Consider the following 12,135-nt stretch of genomic DNA (forward strand, 5'->3'; position numbering starts at 1 on the left):
GAACATTACACGACTGATCTCTAACTTTTCTCACTGCATAGAAATTAGATAACAACAAGACCACTAACCGTCAAAATTTATAGTTACTGGTCTTGTTATATCCGTACTTTCATGAAAAACCAAGAAGAAATAGATTCAAGGCATAGTGTCCTATACACACTATACACAATACGCCGTAATGGCAGTTGCTATATATATTTTTGTGAGTAACCGTTTCCAATGCTGATACTACCGTTTCGCTTTTTATTTATTGAATTCTGTTAAAAATTTCAACATAGAATCAGTTTAATATTATGGACTTCTTATTTTTCAAAACATTTCAAATTATTAAGCTGTAGCGCTGGCGGTGCCATAGTTGTGGTAATGTTGGTTTACCAACAATTTTGACGTAATTAGTTTATTCGTAATTTGGCGTCAGCAGTAAGAACTATAAGGTCAAAACTAGTCCAGTACAGAAGTAAAACAAGACCCTATTTTGACATTGAAATGAGGATAGCAAACCAATAAAATCCTCAAAATATCGAGATTACAATCCATCCATTACCAAACTTCTATTTATTAAATTTCAAATGAATTTCTGGAGCAACTCTTGGATTGATTTGTATTTCATAAATGAATCATTTGTTTGAGAAACTACATAAGTCCATTTTACACTATTTCGAGAAAACAACAAAAAACTGTTTTCTGAACAAATTTGCACCGAATCTTTCGATTTCTTCGATACAGATCAAAAGTTTTTTCAAAACTCAACACCCTGGGGCATTTTCAGTGCAAAAAATCTAAGCAGTATTCCACAATTGCTCTTCAAAGTACGTGGACATATGTAGTTTCTCAAACAAACGAAAAAAAAATCATACATTCCTGAACAAAATTTTTTTTTCGTGTTTTTTGCCAGAATACGTATTTTTGGACTAGGATTCAGAATATATAAAAATCTCATTTTGGCCAAAAATGTTACATATGCAGTTTCTCAAACAAACGGTTCAAATGTATCCATAATTCTATGGAAAGTCTGCTTTACATTTTTTTGTAAATACGTTAAACAATTCTATGAGAACAATTATCCATGAATTAATTTGGTAAGTCATCCAAAACGTTTTTTTTTAATTCCTTCAGAAGTCCTGTAGATATTCAATCAAAAACTATTCCAGAAATTAATTTCAAAATCCCAAATCCTTCGCAAATATTCATAAACTTCTTCGAAGCCTCCTAAAGGAGTTGCTTTCGAATTTAACTAACTTCCCACATTCCTTCGGAAATTTATAAAGTCAACATTGGTAAAATAAATTTATTTAGAAATTTATCCAGTAGTTCATTTGGACTTTCCTCTAGAAAATTATAGGATGAAGTAGCTGAACGAATTACAAAAGTTAATTTCAAAGTTTTGTAAAAGAATGTTCAACATTCAAAAGTCTTAAAAATAATTTTCAGAGGATTTCGCGTAGAAACTGTTGGGCAGAGGTGGTAAGCGCAACAGGTAAACACTAACGGAACCTGCCGCGGGAGAAAGTAGAAAACAAAAAATGTTGTGAACTTTCACGGGGACAACGAAATAAAAGTCGACTACACAGTACGAGTCATGGTGGCATAATAAAATATATGTTTATTTACATCTTCAGTTCATTCTTGTCATTAAAAAAAAACACACACATTCACACTTAGTACCCATGTGGTCAATCTGCGATCCGACTATTTTTAGGTACAATGTTGCGCAATCTGGCAGTTTCTACGTGGAACAAACATTGTTTATCCCAACAGAAACTTCTGAACAAATTTACAAGGACTTTTCCGAAGGTATCCCTGGAAGAATGTGGAATGGAATTATCGGCGGATTATTTGAAAATTATTTGAAACTCCTGGAGGAGCCTGGAGGAGTATTTTTGGAGGAATTTACAAAAGAAATATTGAAGGATTTTCCGAAGGAGAACTTGAGCGGATTTTCGAAAAGTATTCCTAAAGGAATTTCTGAGAGAATTGCTAAAGGAATTTCCAAAGGAGTTTCTAAACCAATTCCTTGGGAAAGTTCCGGATGAATCCCTGGAGGGTTTTTCGAAGGAATTTACATTGAAATGTCAAATGGGAATTTCGTCCAGGATTTATAAAAATTGGCGAAAAATCGTTTTTTAGAACAATTTTGGCGTAAACAACCAAATTTCAGGGAAAATATTCAGTTTAGTAGGTCGCGTGCTCCATTGTGTCCCAGTTGAACTCCGCCAGTATATTTGTTTTAAGCAATGATGTATAGGTAATAAAATGTTTAATAAATGTTTCAGCTGTGTTATGAATTGTGCACTTGCAGTCAAGGATCCAGGGTTCGCTTGAGCCTTGAAATTAATTACGTTTATGGCAGCGCACTTTAAATATCTGCTTTGGACCGGACTATTAGGAAACTATACGGTTCGAAAGACCAAATGTGCCTTTCCTTCGCTTTCAATCAGTGGGACCTTCCTTTACTGACTTCCAACTGGTCGAAGGTGAATCCTAAATTCCACAAATATTGTACACACGGCTGTTCAAACTTAGTTTCTGGATTATAACACAAGAGAAGGAGTGTTAATCAATAATTTATACAGGATGTTCGATTTCACTGAATGAATTAGTTATTTGCAACAAGCTTCATGCATCATACACAAGAATTATTTTCAATGTGATTCTTTATTGGACCTTAGGCAGTGGTAATCTCGGTCAATGATCGACCAGAATTTTTTTTTTCAAGATTGCTTTCATAATGGAAAGGGAGGGAGGGACGAGTATCAGCGTGGAAATTGATCTCTCTTCAACGCTGATTTTCTTCCCTTTTTCTTCAAATGGAAGCAAGACAGAAGTTTATTCGATTCAAATCGTAACGAAAATTACCCACGGATCGCTTTTTAAAATCCACTACTATATAAAAAATTCTGGAACTATTAATTCTAATGTTTTCGCTTCTAATTCTATCATGAAAATGCGGTTAACCTTATGCAGAAGTAAATCAAACAGATTGGAATGTTTTTGAATTGTTTCGGTGTATGAATGCGCCATCTACGGATAAATCCACTTTAAGATTTTTATGCGTATAGCTTGGTATAGCCTATTTTTTCGCCTGTGAGTTATATATTCATATTTAAAATTCAATGAAGCCCATACAATAATTAAAAAAAAACATGTCCCCCTCGGATTATTTTTGTGTGAAATTAATTAATTGAGGAAGCAATATTAAAATTTCCATTTTTATAGAATTTTAAAAACATTCTTGAATAAATCCAATGAGTTTTCGATTTTTTTATTTGAAAAAATATTATTATTCTCTCCCCTTGACCTTTCGGAGACCAATAGGACATAATTTTCAATAAATATTTGTAACGGTATTTCTCTCTAAATAGAGAACCATATATCAGGAACTTATGTATATATATTGTTAACTCAACTTGAACTAAATTTGAAATCAGATAAATTGAAAAGTGTGTTAGTAAAAAAATCCGTAGATTTCCGCAGAAATTTTCAAATTTCCGTAGTTTTTATCTACGGATCCGTAGATCCGTAGAAAGCACTCAATTCCGTAGATCTACGGAAATTTCCGTAGATCTGGCATCGCTGGAGAGTGATGCATAAAATGGAGGCAAACACGATTCAAATTTTTCTTTTCCTTCCGTTGCGCGCGCTTTCGCGCCGTTTCTAATGTCGTTTTCGGTTTTAAACCTGGGTCAGGTCTGACCCCGACTCTGAATAACCGAACGAAAAACGAATCGGGATCGAGTCAGTATGATGGTGTTAGTGAGAACTTAAGCCCTATCATCTGTTTTGTTTTCATTTCGTACTTTTATCAGCTGGCTGAAACATACTCTGTTGAATTTTATTATTAGTGTTATTTTTTTCTTGTTTTATGAATTATGAGGGAAATCAGATGTTTCTTCTGTCAATTGTTTAATTTAAAAAATGATTATTAATCAATCAATCAATTTATGTTATTAGAAGCTTGTGATAAATGACGACGGCAATGTGGATGGCCGTGAAAGAATTTTGGCGCTTCGGAACATTGCCGGTAATTATGCCGATCCGTGTTTTCCGATAAATTTTTATGCTGATTCTTTATGGCTTTTTGGGTAACAGTGATTACGTTACAGTAGATTTGAGTTATCCATTATGTCTTTCAAATGGAACAGAACAAGACAATATGGAAACATTTTGTAAAAAATCCAATACAAAATTTATTGGGTTTTTTCTATTTTAAAACATAGAATCAAATCGTACTATTTTAATGGATTTCGATTATTAGATGTAGATAATCGAATTATTTTACCTATAAATAATCAAATTCGAATTTTAGTAACAGCAACGACTATAGTCTATATAGCGTTCTTTTTTGCTATTTTCCCCCAACTCCATCGACTCTTTGGGATAAACCGTGATTTCGTCAGAAATAAAAAAAAAACAAATATACTAGAGAGGCAAATAATTTTTCACTACATAATCTAAACTAGAGATTCAACATAATAAATATCAATGGGATAAAATATGTATGTCTATGTCAGTTTTTTAACGAATTACAACTAAAAATCAACTAAAAAACGCTATTTTACAATTGAGAGAGCAATTATACCTAAAGTATATCTTCGAATACACAACCAAATAGTGAATAAATAGCAGCTACCTTCTCGTCACTGCATTTTATAAATCACATTTTCAACCAAATTGTCAACCCTCATTTTGTTTATAATGGAGCTACCATATGAGGTAATCAGCGAAAAATATGTCGATATCAAAATCCGATTCACCATCAGAGAAACTTGAAGACAGCACACAATTCAAATAATCCATTTTTGCGTGGAAGACAGCAATTTAACAAATAAAACAAATAAAATCAAATATCCATCTGTGTCATTTACGTTTTCATTTTCCTTTGGCGTAAACATAAACAGCAGTTTGACAGTTTGTGTTCGAATGTATTGGTGAACCTAGGTTGGATCTCGATAAATCGGCAGAGCGAACCTCATTCATTTTGGGTCGGATCTGGTGCGGATCGCGATCCAACCTGAACGAATAACCGAACGTTTTGACAGCTGTTAGAGCGGATCCGGGGCAGAACTAGGTTCGACCCAGCAATAACCGAAAACGACATAAATTTCGTCCTTCTCGCTTCCTGTTGAAACGCATATACATGCGTTTGCGTTGGCTGATTCAACTGTGGCGTACACGGTAAAGTAATTCCGTACGGAACACGTGGGTTGCTGTCTGATCGCCAAAGGCAGCTGGTTCCAGTTGTTTGCCCCTGTGATCAAAACACTTTTCCTCTTCGCCTTCGAGTGGTGGGGAATCATAAAAGTGCGTTCCAGTTGGTCTTTTGTTAAATGTTGTTAGAGATAGACTGGAAGAGTTTCGACGTAACCCTGGCGTATGAAACAACTAATACGGTTCTGGTAGTTGGTGTCCAAGTCGTGGTCTAGTATGGTGTTCCTAACTGCAGCTGTGGATTCTCTTCGCCGGATACCGTATATAAAATGAACCGACGCGACGCCTTAAAGCAACGATTAAGTTGATTGCGGAGTGCTGCTGAAAGTCCCGGGTGGTAGACGACGTCACAGTATGAGAAGAAAGGGATTATCATAGCTTGTACCAACTTCCTTCGGGTTTGAACTGACAGTACAGAGTCGAACCTCCGAAAAGTTCGCAGCGGGCTAAAAGCTTTTTCTGTTATGTCGTTAATTTGTCGGTTCCATTCTCTCCCAAATTTTATGCCGCCGACTGATACCAATCGCAAGAGAGTTCGTGGGGCAGTCCCAGGCGGCATTTATGGGTGAACGCTCCACCACAGACCAGGTGTTTGCCGTACGTCAGGTATCGCAGAAATGCCGCGAATACAACGTCTTAGAGTCATTGTTGTCGAATGGGATCAAAGGTGGAATGAGCCGAGGTTTAGATTTTAAAATTTTGGAATCCAGGAAGCGGGGCCATTCGCTGATGGATAAGGCTGGTAGTGCTGGAGCTTGAACCGACGCAGCTGCCGCGATAATGGGAATCGCTCGACGGGGAGTCGGGATGGCCGGATAGTTCACCTAGTTGAGCGCAGGGACACGGTTCTCTCCGATAGGTCTGTACTCTGAAGCGCTCCCAGTCGACGACCATGCAGTTTGCACCAATGAGCTTCAGGTTTTTCCAAGCGATGGAACCGTGCTCGAAGTGGACCAGGTACAGCTGGCCCAGTTACTTTTTCGTCATGCCGTTACGAGTGATTTTGTGGATTGCGACAGGCTGAGATTCCAACCCTCCAGCTCGACAAATATCGCATTCACATCCATATCGTGGAGTCCACGCAGCAAAGCCTTGAGCGGTTTCTTGCTGGGGAGGTCATGGTGATCCTGAAGGAACTGCTCGTCAGACTTGTGGTGATCCTTGTTCGCTGGCATCACCTTTACACTTTCACTGCCGAGCCGGAATGTGCAGTTTAGTGTGGCAGTTAAGACATCATCTTTGACGGAGCTTTTGGTTCAGTGGTCCAGTGATGAAAACCGGCGGGCATTGTTGCTTTTTCCACTTCTTCGTCAGAGGATTTCCAGTGTCATTGTTGCACAACGACTATACGTTTTTAGCTAGACGCTTCCAATTACAGTGCGTTTCGGTAATTTGTGGCCTGGTTGATTACCGTGTCTTTCATGTTGGGATCAGGCGGACGAAATGCCAACGCGAGAGCAAGAACGAACGAAGATAGGAAAAACACTTAAAAAATACTTTCCGAAAGCGCGAGCGTAAACCTCCACCGATCGTGTTGCTGTCTGGAACTGGTATGACAAAAGTTAAATATTTCGAAGCGTATGAGAAGAAAAGAATAATGATCTACTACTATTAAGATCATGGGAAGATTTCGGTATGCCGCAGAACAATCAACAGAACACACCACTTTGACATTCATACGAAGAATAATGTACTTTAATTTGTTGTTGATTTCTCTTAATGGCTACATAATTCATTCAAATATGTGTCTTTTTGACACAATGCTACTTTTTATGTGCTCTCATTTAATGAAACATCAGAATCCTTAAAATTCTAATACTAGTTGATCAGATAAAAATGCTCAGAAGCGAAGTATTCTTAGATACTCTGATAACTACGGACAGATATTAAAGAATGTAAAAATAAAAACTAATAACTAATTAAACGAAGCATTATCTTAGAATCTAAGTGGATAATTTGATTTCAATTGTTACTAGATTATATACTGTGTATTTATAAGATTTTGTAAAGTAGTGTTACACTACTTATCTGAGCTAGTCCAAAGCCATATAAAACTAGGAGACGACAAACGTAACGTCTCGTTACCAAATTTATCAACTATGCGAAAACACTATTTGTACAAACTTGCCTTATGTTACTTAATAATCACCACTAATCATCTCCTCTGGGGAATTTATACTTTCGACCTCAGTACTTGGGACCATTTTACCCACTTCTAGTACTTCATCTCCTAGAGCTGAAATTTGTTCTAACTCACCGTTAGTTCCATTTGAATCACTTGTGCCATTTTCCTCTAGCACACCATTGCATTCCGCCAACATTGGATCGTTTGACGCTTCATCGCCTGTAACTGGATTTTCGACCTCATCAGAAGTAGCTTCCTGTGATTCTTCAGGAATGGCAACATCCACCGCTGTTGTAGTTTCTGTTTCATCCACCGTCGGAGTCACATTGTCGGCCACTGCACATGCTGGTGCGTCTTCGTCCACTTCCATTTGTTCTGCGAGAGCTTTGGCTATCGGATCATCGGATAAATCATCCGTCATTTCTTGATCGTTATCGACAGGTTGCTCCGCAGTCGCTTCCTCGGTGGAATCGATCATCTCCTGCAGTTTCAAAAAGGAATCTTCAATTTGTGCGAGAAGATCACTGCCCGTTGGTGCGTCCAGTTCTTCCTCGGCGGGTAGATTTTCTGCTTCAGGAGCCTCTTGCGCTGGGGTAGCCGCGGCAGGGGTTTCATCGCTGAGAATTTCTTCAGCAGTCGGATCCTCCGAGGCAGTAACTTCCTCAGTAATTTCCGCTGCCACACCATCTTCAGATGATTCTGGTGCCTCCGACGTTTCTGTCGTTGAGTTGCTTTGCTGTACAGTCTGAACTTCATCGGTTACTGTTTCGTCGGCGAGTTTTGCATCTGAGATTTCACTGGGTTTGGGTTCCGGAACAGAAGCTGCCTTTTCTTCTTCCTCGCCTAGAGGGTCAGTGGTTGACTGTTCTTCAGCGGTTGACTGTTCATCAGCGGTTGGCTGTTCATCAGCGGTGAATTGTCCTTCAGCGGATAAAGCCAACGGGTCTTCTAATGTATCATCTAATAAATTAGGCTCATCTAAAAAATATAAAATAAAAAAAAAAACAAATAAGAATAGATTTGAAGTTATTTTGTGATCGACAAACATTTATGTAATATTTCACTTGACTTCAGTGAACTATGACTTCATTTAGTGTGCAAAAATGGCAAAAAAATGTATTTTTAAAACATAACAATCCTTCTTCTTCTTATTCTTATTGGCATTACATCCCACACTACTGGGACATTGCCGCCTTACAGCTTAGTGTACATAAGGCACTTCCACAGCTATTAACTGCGAGGTTCCTAAGCCAAGATACCAATTTTGCATTTGTATATCATGAAGTTAATACGATGATACATTCATGCCCAAGGAAGTCGAGAAAGTTCCAACCGGAAAATTTCCTAGTTTTCAACAAATATGTATCGCCAATGCTTACCTGTGGTTTCACTTGGCTTCTCTTCGTCCTGCGCTGTTGGATCGTCTTCCATTTTATCTTCAGCTAGTGCGTCCACTTCCATTTCCTCTGGTTGCTCCACCTGCTTTTCCGCACCACTATTATCTGATTCTTCTTGTACATCTGCTTCCTCGATACTTTCCGGTACAGTCTGAAGTGCTTCCTCGCCACTTTCCGACACGGTCTGGATTGCTTCCTCGCTACTTTCCGGCACAGTCTGAACTGCTTCCTCGCTACTTTCCGGCACAGTCTGAACTGCTTCATTCTCCTTGTTCTCGTTTCCATCTTCTTTGCTTTTTTCTTCGCTCTCTTCTACCTCTGATGTCTTTTCATTTTCCACAGATTCCATCACTGCATCTTCTTCCGCGTCACCAGACTTCTCCTCCACAGCCGACAAGGATGCATCTTTTTCTACGGATTCTTGCTTTTCTTCCTGAACATCAGCCACTACTTCATCGCTTTCAGCAGATACTTCCATGGTGTCATCTGCCTTGTTCTGTACTGTGGCGTCACTGGTCTCCGCTACATCATCCTTAGCCTTTTCAACATCCTTCGAAGCAGTTTCTTCGTTCTCTTTGAGAACCTCCTCATCATTTCCTTTGTCTGCTGATTCACTTTTCTTATCACTTTCAGCGATTTCGACCTGATCTGGATTGACCGTGTTGGCAGTCGTATCGTCGTCGGTCTTAGTTTCTGTGGATTCGGTCGCCGCTGCTTCATTCGTGACGCTCTCTTCAGAGGAGATAGTGACGGGCTCTGTTTGCTCTGCGGCAGTTTCATCCTTGTTTGAAGATTCATTTTCATCGGAAACAATTTGTTCGCTACTATCGACTGCGATGAGTTCAATGGATGCGTTAGCTGTAACAAAGAAACATATTGAGAAATGTGTAACTGATGAAGATTTAATTTACTAATGATTTATTATAAATTTCTCGCTCTCCGTATATTGGAAAATATTTAAAGTTTTAAATCAAACTTTTCACATAAACTTAACTAATGAACTTGTTAAATTGTATTGTCTTGTCTTTTATTCAATTTAGGTGAAACGAAACATAATTTATGTTTGTTCAAACTCAATTATAGTGGTACCCAAGTACATTTAATCCTATGGGACAAATTCAGTTCTGTTTTTGTTACATTTCTCCTAAACAAAGTATTTTAAAATGCTAGTTTGAAGTGAGAAAAAAACAATATTATTGTTCATGGAGTTAATTCAGAAAAGATGAGCACCCAAATGTGAATATCGGAAGCATACTAAACAAATATAGGTACACAAACGATCTAACATAAACACTCACCATCATCCTTTTCCTGAAGGATAGCCGCCACGGCAGCCTCAGTCTCCTGCGGGCACGGTACGCCCTTGTCGGCCGGTTCAGCTTTCTTCTTCTTGCCGGAGTCCTCCTCATCCTCGGAATCCAGCTCGATGAGCGTCGTATTTTGCTCGATAATTTCGCAGTCATCTTCGTCATCGCTCTTGTCCTCATCCGGATTCCGATTGCTAATCTGCTCGCCCATCATCACGAAGTCCGACTCCTTGGTGAAGCCCATCTTCTTCACATCGTCGACGCACTTCTCCTGTAGCGTTTTGAACCGCCCGATCGCGTACGTCAGCAAGTAGGACACGTGAATGTACAGCTCTTTTAGGTCCCGCACGTTACGAATGTTCTTGAATGAGTTTGAATTGGTCAGCGTGTTGATTTTGTTGACAATGTGCTGGCAGATTTCCACACCCGAAAGCAGTTTGCCTTCGAAGTTCTTTCGTGATTTGCCCAGTGGCGAGTCTTCATGGGGTCCATTGACCATATTTTGAAGCATAACCAAGGTGGGCAATTGAAGAGCAGGATTGATTTGTCCGGCAACGATCGTCGGTTGTGGTTGACCAGCTTGAGCTTGCTGCATGAGCAACTGTTGCTGACGTTGCTGCTGAAGGATCTGTTGTTGTTGCTGCTGCTGTTGTTGTTGTTGCCTTTGCTGTTGTAAGCGTTGCTCCTGAATCTGCTGCTGCTGCTGAAGAGCAATATTGATGTGCATATTCGTACCACCGTTAGTAATGCGGGCAGGAATATTTTGCGCCACGCTAACTGGATTAAAATACGTGTTCTGGGGTTTCGGGGCAATATTTCTTGCAGCAGGAACTGCGGTAGGAGTGGGCGGTGTTGTTGGCGCTTGCTTGCGAACCTGAATGAGCTTTCCGTTGGGCAAACGATAGGTACCCTGCTGGGCAGCCGTGTGTAGGTCGATCCTATAGCCATTGATGGTGTGATAAACCGGCGGTGGAGCAGCGTTTGTCGCATTAGCCATGGTAGGCATCCGCATTGTAACCGGAGCTTGATTGGCTGGAATTGCTGGCCGAACAACCACCTGTCGGCCAGGAACTGTAGTGGGTACAGCAGGAGGTGGGGTGGGTCTCGGAGCTGGAGGTTTTGCTGCTGGTGGTTGTGTCCTTGCAGCCACCAATGGTGGCGGCTCCTCTGGGGTCATAAACATGCTCATTATATCTGGAGTGCAAACGACTTCGTTGTTGTCAGTCTTTGCCTTCTTGGCAGCTGGTGGCGTTGCACCAGTCTGTTGTTGCACTGGGAGAATCGGACGTGGAGCGATGCGCTTGTTGTCCGGTATTTTAGCAGCGCCAGGCGAGAAATCATTTGCATCGGATGGACGTTTAGCGGATTTTTTCGCCGAAACTGGAGTGGTGTTCTTCTTGTTGAGTCCTTTGCCACTACAGCATGTGGTGCTATCTTGTTTCATCAGGTTGTTGATGGTCTGCACCGAGAGGTTTTTGTCCTTCATGTCTCTGAAAGAATACGCGAAAAATATGGACATGTTTACTTATTTTGAAAAGTACGGGTTCTGAAAATGCGGTGGAATTCAAGTGTCTTGGGTAAATCAATACATCGATAAGTAACCTTGGGTAACCTTTTGCTATAGTAACGGTTTCCTGGAGATCGAGTTTCCATGACAACTCATAATATAATTGCCGTATATGCAAACAAGGGAAAAGGAGTATGTTCATTAATAACCTTGGTAAGTTATGGAAAACAAAGATAGATGATTCAGTGGTAAGCAATGCACCACGTTAAGCTGTATCATTTGATATTGAGAATCTTGACATGAGATGTCATATGCATTATTTGTAGTAAAAACTAGATATGAACTTCGATGTCAATAATTATAGCTCATAATCTGAATTATTTTTAAAGCTCCCGAGCAGGATGCTACGAAATTTGCTCCCTGGTTGCTTACCCCACAGTAGGGACAGGGACGCTCAGTTCCGAGGCCTGTGTCGCGAGGTGGGGCTGCCCGGGCGCATGATAGATTCCTACGAGTACGACGCGGTGCGTAGGCCCTCCGCCACCTTGAACCGTCGATCGGCAGTGAAAGAATCGAGGAACCTTCGGTACT

At 40.0% G+C, this 12,135-nt stretch overlaps 1 protein-coding gene across 1 annotated transcript in view; it reads right to left on the reverse strand.

The window, feature by feature from the left end:
• Positions 1 to 6,874: 6,874 nt before the first annotated feature.
• Positions 6,875 to 12,135, reverse strand: part of LOC134224634 (FK506-binding protein 5-like) — a 42,279-nt gene continuing 37,018 nt past the window's right edge. Inside the window, exons 3-5 of the mRNA XM_062704071.1 lie at positions 10,029 to 11,527; positions 8,713 to 9,588; positions 6,875 to 8,311 (exon numbers count right to left, since the gene is read on the reverse strand). Of these exons, the coding sequence (XP_062560055.1) occupies positions 7,347 to 8,311; positions 8,713 to 9,588; positions 10,029 to 11,527 (3,340 nt within the window). The 3' untranslated portion in view covers positions 6,875 to 7,346. The remainder of the gene's footprint in view (positions 8,312 to 8,712; positions 9,589 to 10,028; positions 11,528 to 12,135) is intronic.

The sequence above is a fragment of the Armigeres subalbatus genome, chromosome 3 (genome assembly GCF_024139115.2).
Source record: "Armigeres subalbatus isolate Guangzhou_Male chromosome 3, GZ_Asu_2, whole genome shotgun sequence".
In the NCBI taxonomy this organism is placed as follows: Eukaryota; Metazoa; Arthropoda; class Insecta; order Diptera; family Culicidae; genus Armigeres; species Armigeres subalbatus.